Source organism: Phalaenopsis equestris, unplaced genomic scaffold, assembly GCF_001263595.1.
Source record: "Phalaenopsis equestris unplaced genomic scaffold, ASM126359v1 Scaffold000286, whole genome shotgun sequence".
In the NCBI taxonomy this organism is placed as follows: Eukaryota; Viridiplantae; Streptophyta; class Magnoliopsida; order Asparagales; family Orchidaceae; genus Phalaenopsis; species Phalaenopsis equestris.
The window spans coordinates 151,931-172,583 of NW_018164728.1; the positions used below are offsets into that span (position 1 = coordinate 151,931).

Sequence of the window (20,653 nt, forward strand, 5' to 3'; positions counted from 1 at the left end):
AGGGAATCGTGAAGATGAGGGAATGAGGAAAATGACACATGTGATATTGTATGATAAAACGATTTACCTCAGGATAGTTTTGTAATAGCAGAACAATGAAATAATAGAACACAATAATCGCCATGGCTTTGTCTTGGGAAGTTCCCAAAAACAGCATTGGGCCTTACTACTGAAATACTGAGCTAGGGCCCAAACGCAAATTGATGTGCGATTCCAAAACGAGCCCAACATTCCACTTACATATGTGGATCTTAGAACACTATGAAGAGTTTTTTTCAATTCCGCTGGGACCCACATCCTGGGCTGATTTAAGCCACGTCAGCTGGTCGCATCGTCGTGTCCAAAATGAGTGTTTCCTAAAAGGGAATCATCGCAGAGGTGGGTCCAATCGCTCACGGCCTGCGGAATTGGATTCTCGCTCCTTTAAATGAGTCGGTCCGAAACCTAACCATTTGAGCTTAGAATAATTCTACGATAAAAATGGAATAATCTTTTCTGAAATCTATAATATCGAAGTCCAGCGGCGCGTTAATAGCCGCCCGAGAGGAGCTTAGGAGGAGAGGAGGTTAGGAGGAGAGGAAGAGAGGAGGAGAGATGGAGGAGGCGATTAAGTGGTCGAGAGAAGTCGACGATAACAACAGCAACGATGTGGCGACGAATGGCGTCTCTGCTATCATCCCTGGCTGGTTCTCCGAGATGAGCCCCATGTGGCCTGGTTTGTTTGTTCTGTTCTCTTTATTTTTTACTGAAAGCGGAATACAGTAGTCTTGTTATTCCTGTGTTGTCTGCCGCTTTTGGGAGATTTTTGTGGGAGAATGCTTCAGATGAGTTTTATTTGATTAGTAGTTTAAATTTTGATTGCTTGTTTGATAGTTGAATTTGATGAAGCTAATCCATTACTTTAATTTGGTGTGTTCATGGTTTTATCATCTTGTAAATTGAAAACGTCTAATTTTTAGTCATTGCTACTAGTTGGTGGTTGAATATACACAATGCATGTGAGTTTTGGAAGGATCTATAACCTCATTGCTTGTTATTATTATTTTGAGCTCTTCTTTTTCTTAATTAGACATTATTGGAAAATCTGTACAAACAGTGGTGGTATCATGATTTAAAGGGAAAGAACGAAAGGGCTTATCCCAAACTAAAGAGGTTAAAGATAATGTTTGTGGTGAAGATACATATTTACAATGTTCTACCTCTCCTTTCAAAGGAAGTTTACACCCAGTCATTGTTTCTTGTGTGTAGTTCGTGTAGGTAGAAACCTCTTTACCCTTAATTTGCCAGCTGCCTCTAAAAAATCATGCCGGCAGATTAATCATGTGAAAGCTTTCTTGAGTTTTATATCATGCCTGCAATATCTTTCTATTTATGCTTATTTCACAATTGAAATGGGTGAAGTTAATCACTTTTCTTTGCTGATTTGGTTTATTGATTTTAGCCTCTTGTAAATGTCTAACTTTTCAATAAAAAGAATACCTATGGCATTTGGCTCCATCACTTGGCGGAGAAGCATGGTTGGAAGGGCTTTGCCTCAACGGTCTACTTGGGAGTCCAATTGAACGGTGCTTGCATCTGATTCCAGTTCACCTGCCATTAATTTCAAACCACCAGGTAGCTTTCGTTTAAGATAATCAACATAAAGAGACAAACGAAATTAGAAAATAGAGAACTTTATGGTTTGCATTGAAGTTTTGAGGGATGTTGAAGATCCCATGGTTAGATGGCATTTGGAGGATGAAAGTGAAGTTCCATCATCATAATTACAAGAGGAACATCTCAATGTTGTATTTATATTGAGGATCGAGCAAGAAAAAAAAAATGACTAAAACATAATAGAAAAGATTAATATGCAATTTCATGTAATAGAAATTATAAAAGGTTAGTTTTTATTATTTAAAATAATGTTCTTGTTGGATTGTATTTATCAGGGAAGATACAGATAATTGAGATTGAAGATAATGAAGATGATTTATAGGATGTTGAAACAAGTGAAAATGAGGGAGATGAAAATGCAATCAACTACAATGTTAATTCTATTAATGATCAAAAAGTGAAGATTTAATTCGTGTAAAGTGTATTAATGATAAAACCAAAAAGCACTTTTCTTAGATGAAGATATTTAACATGGACGGGTGAGATATTTTGATAATTTTTTCAATGTAAGTTTTGAAAATACGACCAATTATAGTGATATTAATATTGTTAATAATAATAAAACTTTTTATTTTTACCGTTGATAAAAAGGAAGTTGAAGAGACTTGAAAGAAAATTAAGGGTGAAAAATTAGTAGGTCCTAATGGTATCTCAATAGAGCGTAGAAATATTTATGAGATTTATGAATTTTTTATTTTACTAAACTTTTTAGTATTATTTTAAAAACAAAAAAAAGATGTCTGAAAAGTAGAGAAATAGTAACTTGGTCCTCATTTTTAATAATAAAGGAGAAGCGCAAGAGTGCAAATTATAGATGAATTAAATTAATTTGTCATATATTAAAATTATATGTGAGAATAATTGAACATAAATTAAGACGTGATACAAATATTTCTCGTAATCAGATTGTATTTATGTTGTGCAAATCTACTATATAAGTTATACATTTATTGAGAGGTTGGATGGAGAAGTACAAAGAGAGTAAGGAGGTTCTACACATGATTTTTATTTATTTAGAAAAAGTTTACTATTAGGTTCCAAGAAAAGTTCCTTGGAGAGTTCTAGAAAAGAAGTGTTGATATGACTTATATTTAAGTCATTAAAGATATGTCTACTAGAACTGTTACTTGTGTTTAAACAGAAGGATGATTGACCAAATATTTTCTTATTTCATTTGGAATACATCAAGGATCGACTTTAAGCCATAGTTATTTGCTTTAGTTATGTATGCTCTTTCTGGACATTTACAAGAGGATGTACCTGAGCGTATGCTTTTCATGGATGATATCCTTCTTGTGGATAAGAATAAAGAAAGAGTTCAGAAAAAAAATTTGAAATATGGAAGTCTATTTTAGAGTCTAAAAGCCTTCATTTGAGTAGATCTAAAGCTAAATGCATGCAATGTAATTTTAGAAATAGTAGATCTAGTGACATGGTTGCAACAATGGGTGATCAAATCATTAAAAAGAGTGAATGTTTTAGATATATCGGGTCTATTGTTCAAAGTGATGGTGATATAGATGGGGATGTTATTAGAAGAATTCAAGTTGAATGGTTGAAGTTGACGAATGCATCTGACCTATTGTGTGATAGAACAATACCGCTTAGACCTAAAGGAAAATTTTATAAGAGGGTCGTGAGGCCTGCAATGCTTTGTAGTGCAGAATGTTGGCTTATAAAAGAGAAGCATTAAACTAAGTTAAGTGTTATTGAGATGAGAATACTTAGCCGAATGAGTGGCTTTACACTTAAAAACAAAATGCAAAATGAATATATCCGCGAAATGGATGGTGTAGCTTCAGTGGTAGACAAGATTAGAAAGAATAGTCTTAAATGGTTTGGTCAAATTAAACGTCAACTGTCTGATGATCCGGTCAGATAGTAGATGTTTTAGATTTAACTTTTGTTAAGAAAGGTAGAGGTAGACCTAAAAAGATCTGGGTATGTTGTGTAAAGAATGATTATAATTTATTAGAATTAAATAAAAATGTCACTCAATAGGAGACAATGGAGAAAGACTTGTTGTTGTTGTTATTGATCATTCTAGTGATGGAATTAGAAAAGGTATTTGAATTTGGAAGTTATAGCTAATTTACTTTATATTTATTGTTTTTACTTATTTTCTTCTTCTAAACTTCTTTATTGCTATTGAGTTTTCGTTTGACATTTTATGATGATACTTTGACACTTTTAGATTATTTTTCAGTACTTTTTTGGGAGGAAATCGAGCTTAAATTTGTATACTCTTAATTATTATTGATTTCCAAGGAGTATTGTTCTTAATTAGTTTGTTTTAATATTTTTAATTAATTTATTTGTTTACTTTTGCGGCTCATATCTCATAACGACTTGAGGCTTATGTCTTGCCTTATAAAAAAGTACTACCTCAATATCCATTTACACAATCCTAAATCTTGTATGTAGTAAGTTAGTTTCTAGCATTTGGTAGCATCATCCCATGATTTATGATGAATAAATTAAGTTCTTGATGTTTGAAAATTTGAAAGAAATTGAAGATTCAATGAGTTTTGGAATTTTCTAGTTGATCAATTGGCTGCAAAAATATATTAATATTAGAGAAATTGCTCCATTCAATGGAGGTTTGCAATACATTTCTATCTATTTAAATAGATAAAGTAAAAAAAAAAACTAATAAAAAAATGGTCATCAAGCTAATGCCAGGTTTTCCATTTTGTTTGCTTGTTGGACTTTGTGATTTTACATTATTCTTGGAAAATTTATTTTTTTTAGGATTTATTCTTGATTACTTGATATCCCCAACTCTATCTGTGTTTTATGTTTTTTGGATGCATAATTTTTTAGGATTATTGAATTTAATTTAGAGCAAGAATGTTAATGTGAACTTGATATGGTTTAGTATAATAACTTGGTGAAACCTATAGTTTGAGGAGAAACCATGTAAATTGCTTTTTTCCTCATTATCATCTAAATTTTGATATCATTCTGGTCATGCTATATTTTTCTTTAATTATTGTGACTATATTAGTATCACTATTATCAGTGTCAAAAATGTTTAATACCACTTATAGAACCCGAAGTGCAACATTTATAAGACCTGATTGGACATTGACATACCTGCCAATTACCTGTGATAACATAGATCATTTCACATACTGCCTGGTACCGGAGTTACCCAAGAACAATAAAAAAATTAAATATTATTACTGAAATCAAATAGGAATTTGCAGCCAAACACAATAGAAATTTGAAATTGCAATAAACACAACACCAACTCCCACTACGTTGATTTGGTGTGTTCTTGGTTTTATGATATTGTAAATTGAAAACGTCTAATTTTTAGTCATTGCTACTAGTTGGTGGTTGAATATACACAATGCATGTGAGTTTTGGAAGGATCTATAACCTCATTGCTTGTTATTATTATTTTGAGCTCTTCTTTTTCTTAATTAGACATTATTGGAAAATCTGTACAAACAGTGGTGGTATCATGATTTAAAGGGAAAGAACGAAAGGGCTTATCCCAAACTTAAGAGGTTAAAGACACTGCTTGTGGTGAAGATACATATTTACAATGTTCTACCTCTCCTTTCAAAGGAAGTTTACACCCAGTCATTGTTGCTTGTGTGTATTTCTTGTAGATAGAAACCTCTTTACCCTTAATTTGCCAGCTGCCTCTAAAAAATCATGCCGGCAGATTAATCATGTGAAAGCTTTCTTGAGTTTTATATCATGCATGCAATATCTTTCTATTTATGCTTATTTCACAATTGAAATTGGTGAAGTTAATCAGTTTTTTTTTTTGCTGATTTGGTTTTTTGATTTTAGCCTCTTGTCGATTTCTAACTTTTCAATAAGAAGGATACACATGGCATTTGGCTCCATCACTTGGCGGAGAAGCATCGTTGGAAGGTCTTTGTCTCAATGGTCTACTTGGGAGTCCAATTGAACGGTGCTTGCAACTGATTCCAGTCCACCTGCCATTAATTTCAAACCACTAGGTAGCTTTCATTCAAGATAATCAACATAAAAAGACTTAAACGTAATTAGAAAATAGAGAATTATATGGTTTGCATTGAAATTTTGAGGGATGTTGAAGATTCCTTGGTTAGATGGCGTTTGGAGGATGAAATTGAAGTTCCATCATCATAATTACAAGAGGAACATCTCAATGTTGTAATTTATATTGAGGACTGAGCAAGAAAAAAATAAACTGACTAAAACGTAATAGAAAATATTAATATGCAATTTCATGTAATAGAAATTATAAAAGGCTATTCTTTATTATTTGAAATAATTTATTGTTGGATTGTATTTATCAGGAAAGATAAAGATAATTGAGATTGAACATAATGAAGATGATTTAGAGGATGTTGAAACAAGTGAAAATGAGGGAGATGAAAATGCTATTAACTACAATATTAATTCTATTAACGATCAAAAAGTGAAGATTTAATTTGTGTAAAGCGTATTAAAAATAAAATCAAAAAAGCATTTTCCTTAGGTGAAGATATTTAACATAGTTGGGTGAGATATTTTGATAATTTTTTCAATGTAAGTTTTGAAAATACGATCAATTATAGTGATATTGATATTATTAATAATAATAAAACTTTTTATTTTATTGTCGCATTGATAAAAAAGAAGTTGAAGAGGCTTTAAAAAAAATCAAGGGTGGAGAATTAGTAGGTCCTAATGGTATCTCAATATAAGGGTAGAAATATTTATGAAATTTATGAATTTTTTAGTTTACTAAACTTTTAATATTATTTTAAAAACAAAAAAGATGTCTGGATGTGGAGAAAGAGTAACTTGGTCCCCATTTTTAATAATAAAGTGGATGCACAAGAGTGCAAATTATAGATGAATTAAGTTAATGTGTCATACAATAAAATTATATGAGCGAATAATTGAACATAGATTAAGACGTGATACAAATATTTCTCATAATCAGTTTTTATTTATGCTGTGCAAATCTACTATATATGCTATACATTTATTGTGAGGTTGGATGGAGAAGTACGATGAGAGTAAGGAGGATCTACATATGATTTTTATTTATTTAGAAAAACCTTACTATTAGGTTCCAAGAAAAGTTCCATGGAGAGTTCTTGAAAAGTGAAGTGTTGATATGACCTATATTTAAGTCATTAAAGATATGTATGCTAGAATTGTTACTTTTGTTTAAACAAAGAATGATTGACTAAATATTTTCTTATTTCATTTGGATTACATCAGGGATCGACTTTAAGCCATATCTTTTTGGTTTCGTTATGTATGCTCTTACTAGACATTTACAAGAGGATGTACCTTAGCGTATGCTTTTGATTGATGATATCCTTCTTGTGGATAAGACTAGAGAGAGTTCAGAAAAAAATTTGAAATATGAAGGTCTATTTTAGTGTCTAAAGACCTTCGTTTGAGTAGATCTAAAACTAAATGCATACAATGTAATTTTAGTAATTGTAGATCTAGTGACATGATTGTAACAATGGGTGATCAAATCATTAAAAAGAGTGAATGTTTTAGATATATCGGGTCTATTGTTCAAAGGGATGGTGATATATATGGGAATGTTAGTAGTAGAGTTCAAGTTGAATGGTTGAAGTTGAGTTAAGTGGAGGAATGCATCTGGCCTATTGTGTGATAGAACAATACCGCTTAGACTTGAAGGAAAATTTTATAAGAGGGTGGTGGGACTTGCAATGCTTTGTAGTGCAGAATGTTGACTTCTAAAAGAGAAGCATAAAACTAAGTTAAGTGTTATTGAGATGAAAGTACTTAGGCGAATGAGTGATTATACACTTAGGGCCTGTTTGGGGCAGTTTAAAATAGCGGGCGACGTTTTGACAAGAGAAGCATAAAACTAAGTTAAGTGTTATTGAGATGAGAATACTTAGGAAAATGAGTGATTTTACACTTAGGGCCTGTTCGGGGCAGCTTAAAACAGCGGGCGACGTTTGCCCTACTATTTGTTTCATGCGTTTTGATCGCGTTATTGAAAACTCCGTTCTTATTTTGTGAAGAAAGAAGACCGTCGGCCGCGGGATCATCCCCGCGGGTAGCGTTTCTTGGTCGCGTTTGGTCCCCAATTTACTCTGCTGCCTCTCGAATGACGATCAAACCTCCTGCCTTCTTTCTTCGTTCGCGATCGATCGAATCTCCAGGAACTGTGGGCTGCGGCAGGGAGGCGCGACATCAGTGCAGTGGATCACACAACGTTGAGCGAAGACAGAGATCGCGAGAGGCTCCCGTCTCTCCTGGTTTTACCCGAAACCATCGCCATCATGATTAATCTTCCCGATACGATCGCCATTAGAGCTAGCTGGGAATGCAGCGAAGGAATCATAGTGTACAAAGACCTACGAACCATCTTTCTCCTTCTTCCGCTCCGCTCCTACTGGAATCCATGGAGTAAGGTAACCTCTGTCTTTCTTCATTCCGCCCACCTTCATGCGATTCAGCTTCTCAAAATTCCCTAAATCAACCTTCCAATGGAATGTTCTAAATCCTGGATTTAGGCAAAACAGAGGAGAAACAAGATTTAAATATGCATTTTTACTGTTTGGCAGGATTTAGGTAAATTTCTTCTTAAATTACTAAATTGTTCTTAAATTCCACTCAAATTCTGTTGCCTAGTAGCCCCTAGGTTGTCCTTCATGCTCCGAGCACCGTAGTCTTTGCCCTCTTTCACGTTTCTTCAATTTCTTAAACAACAACTGAAAATTTTTCTATAACCTTAGTGTATTACATCTTAATTATAATCCTTCATTCAACTCCGTCGTTTTTCACATCGGCACCTGACAACAGAAGTGGATCTGTATATTTTCGTTCATGCGTTTATCTTCAAGTCTATTTTAATTTTATAACTTTTTTTTAGGTCTTTATCTTATTTTTTTAACTGATATGAAGTCATTTTTTGCTTCTTAAGTATCAAATATATTGATATAACACTTCTGTTGCAGATAATATTAATTGCAAATAATATTAATGCACAGGGGCAGAATGATCATTTATCCATAAACAACTGCAAATCAGCTGTTTTTTAAACGCACAAAACAAACAATAGTCAGATTATCTGGATCAGCTGGTCATCAACAGATTATCAGGATAAGCTGCTTATCAACATAAGCTGGATAAGCTGCAGCTGCCCCAAACAGACCCTTAGAGAAAATGCAAATTGAATATATCCGTAAAATGATTGGTGTTGCTTCATTGGCAGACGTGATTAAAGAGAGTAGTCTTAAATGGTTTGGTCACATTAAACGCCAACCATCGGATGATCCGGTTCAGATAGTGGATGTTTTAGATTCAACTTTTGTTGAGAAAGGTAGAGGTAGGCCTAAAAAGACCTAGGAATATTGTGTAAAACATAATATTAATTTTTATAATTAAATAAAAATAAGACACTAGGACGCAATGGAGAAAAAAAGATTCATGTAGCCAACCTCACAGTGGGATAAAGGCTTGTTGTTGTTGTTATTGATCATTTTAGTGATGGAATTAGAAAAACCATAAGTCTAATTTACTTTATATTTATTTTTTACACTTATTTTCTTCTTTTAGACTTCTTCTTTATTGCTATTGAGTTTTCGTTTGACTTTTTATGATGATACTTTGACACTTTTAGATTATTTTCTAGTACTTTATTGGGAGGAAATCAAGCTTAAATCTGTATGCTCTTAATTATTATTGAGCTCTAAGGAGTATTGCTCTGAATTAGTTTGTTTTTATATTTTTAATTAATTTAATTGTTTACTTTTGCGTCTCATATTTCATAACAACTTGAGGCTTATGTCTTGCCTTACAAAAAAGAAATACGACAATATCCATTTACACAATCCTAAATCTTATATGTAGTTAATTAATTTCTAGCATTTGGTAGCATTATCCCATGATTTATGCTGAATAAATTAAGTTCTTGATGGTTAAAAATTGGAAAGAAATTGAAGATTCAATGAGTTGTGGAATTTTCTAGTTGATTAATTGGCTGCGAAAATATATTAATATTAGAGAAATTGCTCCATTCAATGGATGTTTTCAATAATTTTCTATCTATTTAAATAAATAAAGTAAAAAAAAGCCAATAAAAATTGGTCATCAAGCTAATGATAGGTTTTACATTTTGCTTGCTTGTTGGACTTTGTGATTTTACATTGTTCTTGGAAAATTTATTTTTTTAGGATTTATTCTTGATTACTTGATATCCCCAACTCATTCTATGTTTTATGTTTTTAGGAGGCGTAACTTTTTAGGATGATTGAATTTGTTTTAGAGCAAGAATGTTATATGTTGTGAAGGTGGCATGGTTTAATATATAATTTCAGGAGAAACCATTAAATTGCTTTGCCTCATTGCCATCTAAATTTTGATATCTTTCTGGTCGTGTTATATTTTTCTTTAGTAACTGTAACTGTATTAGTGTCACTATTATCCGGTGTCAAAAATGTTTAATACCACTTGTAGAGCCCGAAGTGCAATATTTGTAAGACCTGATTGGGCATTGACATTTCTGCCGATTACCTGTGATAACATAGATCATTTCATATACTGTTTGATGCCGTAGTTATCCAACAACAATGAGAAAATTAAATATTATTACTCAAATCAAATAGGAACTTACTACCAAACATGATAGAAATTTGAAATTGCAACAAACACGTCACTAACTCCCACTAGGTTTGGATCAAAGGGTGGTTGAGGTAGTTAGTGAGGGTCTTGAAGGTGGTTAGGTGGTAGAAACGGTTCATTGGCAAGCAGAAACAACGAAGGTGGTTAGGTGGTAGAAACGGTTCATTGGCAATCAAAGGCGTCTGTTTCCCCAGTTTCTAGCAGAACGCAAGTAGGGCTGTCCTGGGTGGTGGTAGAAAGGAAAAAGATGGCGACGACTTGAAGGAGGTAGTTAACAACGTGGGCAAAGGTTGAGGTTGCTATCCAGGGTGGCAACAACAAGCCTCCAAGGGGTGGGGAGGTCTAGAAGTGTCTGGAGGCGATGAAAACAAGTATGGGAGGGAAGGTGGCCAGTGGTGGTGGGGATTGCAAAGAAAGAGGGGAATGTCTGGTACGTCAAAAAACTTGCTGGATGTGGGGTGGCTGCAGCAATGGTGTGGCCGAGAGTGACCTGAGGATGCAGAAGGGGTTAGGAAAGATAATCACCATCTTGGGATCGGGATATAACTGAAGCACAACCTGGAACCATATGATACAACTCTCGATGGAAAAATAAGACGTCAGTGGGCCCCTCTCACAAGGAGGCAGTAAATCCATGTATGGAAGTCAGTCTAACCCTCAGAATCCCGGTATGAACCGGTCCATGCCACCCCACCCATGTTTTGCTATACTTGATCTAGAAACGACAACGGTTGCAGGATAGTAGCAGGGGAAGTGGGACTACAACAAGGATCGTAGTGCTGTAGCAGGGATCGTGGAAAGGGTCCCATGAGGGAAGCTCTCGCGACATTCTCTAAGGGTTAGAGGAGCTTCAATCTCATCTGTTATCGTTGAAGGTAGCGGAAATGTTGCAAGCTCTCAATAAATCAATCATCTAGTTTCACTATTCTAAAGCACATTCTGATAGAATAAATATTCATCATCTTTTGGCACAATCTGAGCTGACATTACAGATAAATGAGTATTCTCATGAATCAGTTCTTGAGCTATTATATCAATAAACTGCTTCTTTCACTTCTCACGCTCCACTGAGCGCATCTGATAAACAAGTATATAAGGAAAAAATTAACATTGAGACAAAATCTATGTCAGGCTAGACAACTCTCACTACCATCCACTTAGGAGAGGTATCTTGTTATCTGTTAGGACATATATTCCGTTGTTGGATTTTCTTTTCTACCAAGCTCTTTATGCAATTTTCAAAGCTGTGATTTATCACTCATATCTGGACATCTTTCGGTAGGTATATTGCTGAACAAAATTTAATTTTCAAATAACTTCATATAACCTTCCAGAAGCAGCACAAAAGAATCTCATCTCTTTCATGTTGAACATCCTTCAATAGGGGTAACTCAGGAAGTAAACTATATATAATTGAAAAATTATAAATTTTCTTATCTAGAGTTGTTATGTGTCTGGTGTCTGTTCCTCAAACTTAGGATTGTCTTGTACCACCAATGTTAATTTTGTTGGAGTCTCTCTCATGGTCTCAGCTTGAACTATATGCTTTTCTCCCTCATCAATTGGAATCTAATACTTCTCATTTGTGTCCTTACATTCTTCAATGTCTGATGTGTCATTGCTCATTTCTTCAACAGTGTCCTACTCAGTGAAATAAATTATTCTCTTAGTTATGCAATCTGATTCAATATGTTCAAATTCATGACTCTTGAAACACTTTCGGGTTGGGATAGATTTGGGAATGCGGATTGATTTCATCTGTTCTCCCCTCTGAACTAGTGTCTCCTCAGGAGGGATCAACTTGAATATTCCCCTTGATATACTCTGGTTGTAAAATCCTAGGGTTGAATTCTGCCTGTAAGATGCGGTGGTTCCTGGTAATTTTACTTTACACTTCTCGATATCGAAGAATCTTTAAGTTCGCCGATCACAGAGATGCACTCTTTCTTGTTTGTGACCAGTTTCACATTTTCGTCTGGTGGGATATTCTGACACTCAAAAGACATATTTCAAGGTCCAGAGTCCCTTGAACTCATTCGAATGCCTGTCGAAATATGATAGATCCAGCTTTACTTTAAAATTCTGGTTTCTCCAATATTTCCTGACAAATCTTCAGGCATTGAGTCCATCTCAGGGATCGAATGAAATTTGTGTGACCCTTCTGGATGGTCTCCTCTCAAAGGCAGCTAGCCTCTATTGCAATTGGAAAGTTTCCCACTATATATCATGCCTAGAAATCTCTTGGACATCTTTTTATGGATTTCTCATAAACGATATCGTGTCCTTTCCTCTCGTTCAGACTTCTGACTATTGTCTCATCGATGGATGGTTAAGGGTTTGGGTGGGTGGAAATGGGCGTATAGGATGAGAAAAATTTTTAGGTGATTGCTTTTGAAAATCAATAAAAAGAAGATTTTTTTATTTCGATAGGGTTGGGTATTGGTGGATGCTAGAAACTTTAGGATAGAACTCGGGTTCGGCTAGCTCTGATACCAAATTTACCCAACAAAAACTGAAAAATCAAATATTATTACTGAAATCAAACAAGAACTTACAACAAAACACGACGAAAGTTTGAAAAATGCAACAAACACGACACTAAATCCCACTAGGGTTGGATTAAAGGGTGGTGGAGGTAGTTGACGAGGGTCTGGAAGGTGGATGGGTGGTGGAAAGGGGAGGTTGGCAAGCAGAAACAACAAGGCAACTGTTTTCCAGGTTCCTTGACTGCAAAAAAGCAGCGGAGATCGGCGTGGAAGGTCTGTCCTGGGTGCTGACAAGAAGGAAGAAGGTGGCGGCAGCACGGGGGAGGCGGTTAGTAGCGTGGAAAAAGGTTGAGGTTGCTATCCAGGGTGGCGGTATCAAGCCTGTAGGGGTGGGGAGGTCTGGAAGTGGCTTGAACAGCAAATGTTGTAGCTGGGATCACAGGACTGTAGCAGGGTCCTCAGCATACGGGAAGCTCCCGCGTCATTATTGGTGCCAACTCACATGGACCATATCCATGTTATTCTGGAAGTTGTTGACTTGTGTTAATAATTCTTAGGGAACTATTGCTATATGTCAACTCGCTAGTAGGTTCTCGACTCACCTTACCCTTTAGGTTCAACATGATCAGTGATACTAATCTTATTATTACCATGGGCAATGATGACTTATTATACACTACATTTTCTCGAAGATAAAGTTTAATTAAAAGATAATAAGTGCAAACACTGATTTACAAGGAAATTAAATAAGATCCAACTTGTCAAGAAAAGATGTCATGTTCGCCTCATTGCAAGCTCTTACGAGCACTTTAGAGTTCAGCGCTACAATTCACCGATGCTTTATAATAATTAAACATGTCATGTCAGGGATGCCAGACACGTGCACTTGCGTGGCTCCCACTTGACACATGCTAGACATGCCATCTTAGTGTCTAATGAAAAGAAAATAAATAATATTGGACATACATGTCCAAAACATCTTAAATAATAGATTTTAGCTTTAAAAGCATATTACATAAATAATTTAAGCCATCTTTTTTTATTTTAAAATATATTTCTTAAATAACTTAATTGCTCTTAAAATTAAATTTTTTTTTTGTTTGTTTTATTTCTATAAATCCATAATGCTTTTTTTATATTACAAAAGAATCAATTTTCTTAACTTTAAGCTAATAATTTAGAATATCATGTGAATTTTTTTTATTCGATTAAATTTAAAGTATTTGATAAATTTTGATATATTTTTTTTTCTATGTCAATCAAAATAAAATTATCCTTATATGGATTTATTTAATACTTATTTAATTTATGGAATTTTTATACCATTTTTTTTTTGTTTTTAAGATACAAGTTTATAATGTCATGTCTAATGCATGGTCTCATCCTGTATTTTCAATAATAAATTTGTGATGTCTTAGTGTCATATTATGCCATTATCCCCATGTCTATATTAGTGCATCATAGGTTGCGTTGGGAGCATGTGTGAGAATTGTGATGCAATTCATGATAATTATAAGCAAGCTGGAGATTCTGATTGTCATGAGTGAACCATCAGTTTGAAATTAATCAAGGCGAGTACAAACGGTCGGACGATGTGAATTAAATTTTCTATATTAACCTTCAATTTAACATATGAAAGAGTTACTAAAAAGTAAATTACAGTGGTACAATTTAAAATTACCTCGTTATTGGTTGTCCTCTTCTTCTATAAACGTTTTTTCTTCTATCATCAATTAAATTAATCAAAAAAATTAGTTTAAAACAACTATGTTAAATAAGCCAGTGAATATTCATACTTTTAAAATACAACAATACAAGAAAAAATAAATAAAATGCACGTCAGTTAAACTTTTTAATAAATAAATCTAAATATTTAATACTATTCAAAGAGTATTACTATATCAATAGCATATCAATATCGCATCATATTTATACAATCGTCACATGAGCCACCATCTAAAAAATGTGTCAATTATGACACATCAATATCAATATCCTTTTTTATTTATGTGCACAAGTACATTAGTGTTTCACCACTAGTATCATCAATGGTTGCTTCACTATATTCAAATATGCACATGTAAGCATACTATAAATCATTTCGTTTACATTTTAAATATCATTGGATATCTTTCTTTTATAACATGCATGTGTAATACATAAGTATAACTATGCAAATCATTCACATCCAATTCTAGATGATAATTGAATAATAAGCCAAAATAATCATATTCTAGTTGTAGTAACAAGATATCTTGACTAATGAAATTGAATTAGAAGAAGTATAACATTATTACCATAATTTAGAAGTATAAGCACTCCCCTCAACATACAAAAATTCACTTCCTTTGATGCCAATTCTTCTAAAATTGAAAAACTAACAAAAGCTTGATATATAACTTAATTTTTTTATTATTTTAAGTAAACTATTTTCTTTTAGTTAAGTATTAAATTTATTTTATTATGCTTATTTTTTTATTCAATAAATATATTATATTATTATTTTTATTATTACTTAAATAAAAAACTACCATTACCTCCTTAAAAACTAGGCTCGACCTAGGTTTCCGCACGCTCTGCCCCTCGCTTCTTCTTCGGCTCGATCACACAGGATCGCACGTTTCCTTTGCTACTTCCTCCTCTTCGACTCCTCTGATCATATCACGACACCGATAGTCCTCCATTGCTCGACCCCAACATGGATACTTCCTCAGACCTCCTCGTCATCGACTAGGGCTTCTCTCGCACTCCTCTTCTCTCCTTCACTCGTTGCTCGGCTTCTAGGTAGGTTGGTCTCGCTCTGCATTCCTCACGTCTTTTTTATAGGCCTTTGTATCGGTTTCCTTGATTCTTCATCTCATCTTCATCGCTGATCGACTCTTCGTTCCCTTTCCCTCTGTTCGACTTCTAACTATTTGTTTCCCCTTCATATTTTTAGTTCACTCGACTCCTCACTTCCTATCTCCATCGTTTCTTATCTTGGGGTAATAGAATGTTAGAATCTTCTCCACTTACAAAAATTTCGTCCTCGAAATTTATAAACATACTCAAGTCATTTTTCATTAAGAAGATCAACATTAGCTATCCATGAATTTAAGAGTAATATGAATAGTAATCACTATAATAGTAAAAACTTGATACTAGGTGAGCAACGATACTTCAAATAACAATAATGAAACAAGAGAGTATTTTACAAAAATAGGCTAAACTTATCAGACTTCATTACCATCAGCAGCAGTAGCTTATTCAGGCTCACTATGAGTAAGGGAGTATATTCGAGGTCGAACATGTTGTCTTGGTTGACCTTGGGTTGGAGCTAACGCTTTTCTGGCCAAGAGATGAACAATATCTTGCTATATGATCAGACTGATGACACCAATAGCAAGTGTTAGAGCTTATCAAGCATTCAAGTATTCGCTACAAGTGACTCTATTACCCTGAGTAGTACATTTATTAACTCCGCCCAAATTATTTTTGGACTTCTTATTGGATCCTTCTGAGTGATTTACATGTTCTGCATATTTTCTCTTGTGCATCTCTTTACGCTTCCGAGTGAGCTGATAGTTGATCTTCACTCTTCTAATTTGTTCCACTAATACCGAGTTTTCATCGATCCCTAAGGGTATTAATGATTGTCTGATATATTTTTTTAATCCCGAAAGGAATTTGTAGCACTTTTCTTTTGCAATAACAATCAACTGTGACGCATATCTCGATAGTGCAATAAATTTTTCTTCGTATTGCATGATCGTCTTTTCACATTGACTCAACTTGATGAATTTGTCCTGCATCTGTCGTCAAGCGGATAAAAGTGCGAACCACTCTAAAAAGGTCCACGAACTCCTCCCAACTTATCATCGTGTTGGGTATGTCCCCTAATCTGTCCTAACACTACCCATGCCAACACATCTGGACTTCTCCATCCAGTACAAACGTCGTCAACGGTACTCTTCTGTCACGACCTGGCTTGGGGCTTAGATTAACTAAGATGAGAACGGACGGTCGGACGGTGGAAACTAATTCTCTGCTATTCTAACTTTATTACTAACAATTTAATATTCAAAATGATACATGAAAGGACCATTAAAGAAAACAATTAAATTTAATAAGTAGAAATTTGTACCTTTCTGGTTATTGTTCTCATCTTCTATATACATTTGTTTCTTTCCTATTCATGTTGTTTAAATGTTTAAAACCTAAAAATAATATTAAATCAACATAATGAGTTATCTAAAGATAACTCAGGAGTCTTCACACCTCTAAATTACAATAATCGAGGGAGAATAATTTAATATGTATGCTGCGAGTCTATTATAACTCAAATAATATGCTGGTCTTTCTTATTTTGTAAGCAATTTGATATTATACTTAAGTAATTTGATATATGCTAATGCATGCTTCAATAACCTTTTTCTAAATGAACATACTCAATATACTATAAGCATTTACTTTAACTTTACTTTTAACTTTTACTTTATAATTTACATTCACATTTTCTTTGTGAGGATCACCGTCAAAAAACCTAACGCAGCTTTGGTCGGTATTATCTCGTTTGCTTCCATCGGCACAACAGTTAGTGATCTACACATCGCAATTATTTATGGTGAAAATACCCTTGTCTACCCTTGGCCTATAATATCCCTTCAGCACAACAATTAGTAATATAAACATTACAATTGTATAAAAAGGTAAGTTCTGGTTTACTCGTCTTTGGTTGATATTATCCCGTCAGTAGAGCCGTTAGTAAACTATCACAATTGTCTTGGGTGGTTGAAAAACTCTATACGCGCGGGTGCACTTACGTCCACTGTCTGTATTATTAGGGGATGAAATTCTCTTCTGAACAAGCACACACAAACATTTACATATAATCTATTTCATTATTTATACATATATTATTCTAAAACATTTTTATGCAATCTACTAATATGCATATTTTTTTGTTGTGCAACTATTTATCATGCATATCTTTTATATCATTTATATATTTATCTCATGCATATCACTCACTTATATTATGTATATCTTTCCTACATGTCTATCTTACATGCTATTTTACATATAATATCTATCTAATTATCATTCATCTAATACATATCTTTCATACATGCACATCTTTTTCTACTACACTTATCATGCATATCTTTCCTATTAATAATATGAAGAATCTGCTGGAATATAAATCTAACTAAACAAAAACATACGTATAAATTGACATACATTTTAAAATAAAGAAAATTACTGAAATTTAGAAATGTAATTACTCATCTCATTTTCTACGCTAAACATTAAATGTTCCAATGGTTAGCTGGTGGTAACCTATAAGACATAATATTAAAATTTCAGATTCAAATAATTTCTGTTAATCAAATTAATCTTCTTAACATAGAATAAATTTACCTGAAATTTATGGGGTCGCTTAACAATGAATGTTCACACTCTCGCTTCGAGCTCGCGACATGGTAAACAACCTAGAATCCGCAATTAACTTTAGATTTAAAGATACTTTTGCTAATAAAGTAATTTGACCTTAAAAATAAAAATGATTTGCTAAAGCATACCTTAAACAACTTTCTTGACAACCAATCCTTTTCTAAAGCGGCCAAATTTACTTTCCATCACCTCCAACGTTGATATCATGCTATAACTCTTTTGGAAGTTCGTAAAAGAAGTTCGACTCTTCTGGCACACAATCGATGCCTCCGAAGGCTACCAGAAATGAGAAAAACACGAAAAACGAAGCAAACTTCAACTTGGAAGGGTGAGGAAGGAAATGAAAGCTTAAAATGTCGAGAGAGAGAGGAATTCATACCCTTGAATTTCACCTCGGTTTGCTTGCAACCCGCGACTACTCGCGCCCTTACACTGTAGCAAGGGCCGCAACCCCTTCTGCTACTACCGTAACCGAACATGAAGAGGGGACTTTGGGAGAAGAAAATAGGGGGAGAGGAATTTTCAAAGCTTGCGTCTGACCTATTCGACAAACGAAGGAATAAAAGCGAAGGAATGTCAGTTTACTACAGTGAATCTGCAGGATTAACGTAGGATTAGGAATTAATTAACTTTAATTAATTTAACAAAATTTCTAATTTTTCAATTTTATATCTCTCAATTTATTCATAATTAAAATATATTGCTATATCAAACTGCTCGATTTTATAAAATTAACTCAACCGAAATCTGGGGGTGCAAAAATTGAGGTAGATTTTATGTCATCAAAATTTTATCCGATTCTCAAAAATTAGTTATTACATCTTCTTTCATCTAGCCAAGTAATGCTATATAGTATATTCTCTATCCCCATTAATCAGTTCTCCGCTTCAATTGGGTCTTTAATTCCCTTAAACAAAGGTGGACGTAGATCATGAAATATTCCTCAAGCACTTGTCCAAAACAATTGCATCACTGGGTTGTGATCTGGACTCCTGAATTAGCCAAGTCATCGTCGCCATCATTTGGGTGACAACATTTGTGTTCACAATAATAGTATGTGGTAATTCTTTGTTTTCTATCGGATCCCCTTTTTCTATGATTTCAGGTGCATCACTATACCTGAATGGATAATAATTATTTTTATAATTAGTAAAATTTTCTAATAATTATTCTATTGACTCTTTTATCAAGATTTCATTAATTAATCTCAAAAATTGTCTCTGCTACCACTTTTGTCACGATTTGGCCTGGGGCTTGAAATTAACTAAGACGGTACAGACGGTTGAATAGTGTGAATTAAATTTTCTATACGATACAGTCGGTTGAACAGTGTGAATTAAATTTTCTATATTAAGTTTCAATTTAATAAATGAAAGAGCTACTAAAAAATAAATTAAAGCTGCATAATTTAAAATTATCTAGTTATTGGTTGTCCGTATCTTGTATAAACTTTTTATCTTCTATTATTATCTTTTAATTAATTAAATTTATCTGAAAGTTAGCTTAAAATAACTGTGAGCTAAATGAACATGTAAATATCTATACTCTTAAACTATAATTATACAAAGAAAAAGAAATAATATGCATGTCAACTAAAATTTTTAATAAATCAATCTAAATATTTGATGCTATTCAAATAGTCTTATTATATAATAACATGTTAATATCATATCGTATTTAGACAACCGTTACAGGAACCACCGTGTAAAATTTGTGTCAATTGAGGCACATTAATTTCAATATTATTTTTCATTTACGTGCACAGTTTCATTGGTGTTCCTCCACTAATACCATCAAGGGGTGCTTCATTATAGCCAAACATGCAAATACAAACATACTATAAATCATTTTGTTTACATTCTAAATATCATCAAATATCTTTCTTTATAACATGCATGTGTAATACATAAATATAACTATGCAAATCATTCACATTCATTTCTAAATGATGAAATTGAATAATAAGCCAAAATGATCATATTCTAGTTGCATTAACAATATATTTTGACTAATGCAAGTGATTTAGAAGAAATACAATATTATTACCATAATTTAGAAGGAAAAGTACTTTATATCGACAATAGACAATTCACTTGCCCTTGACGTCAATTTTTCTAAAATTGAAAAATTGACATAAACTTGATATAAAACTTAATTTATTTTTTATTTTAAGTACACTATCATCTTTTTAGTTATGTATTAAATTTATTTCATTATGCTTATTTTTCTATTCAATAAATATATTATTATTATTACTTAAATAAAAAAAACTATCATTACCTCCTAAAAAACTACCACTACTAAATTTAATATATGCTGTGTTCCCCTACTCTTTGGGTTGGCATTTGTCATGTTAATTCTAAGTTCCCTGGGGTTGGGGGTTCGATCTCGTAAGTGTGCGGATTCGTCGAGTGTTTAGACGCATGAGGTTGGTTGGGGGTTCGTTTCATAGCCTCTGACCAATATAT

General features: G+C 33.5%; 1 protein-coding gene across 2 annotated transcripts in view; it reads left to right on the top strand.

Moving 5' to 3' along the window:
- The first annotated feature begins 444 nt into the window (after positions 1 to 444).
- Positions 445 to 20,653, top strand: part of LOC110024965 (spermidine synthase 1) — a 75,580-nt gene continuing 55,371 nt past the window's right edge. The window contains exons 1-2 of one of the 2 annotated variants that reach the window (XM_020725174.1): positions 445 to 606; positions 643 to 715. In XM_020725174.1, the coding sequence (XP_020580833.1) occupies positions 595 to 606; positions 643 to 715 (85 nt within the window). In that variant the 5' untranslated portion in view covers positions 445 to 594. Of the gene's footprint in view, positions 716 to 20,653 lie in introns of both variants that reach the window. The other variant, XM_020725172.1, reaches the window with a different exon arrangement.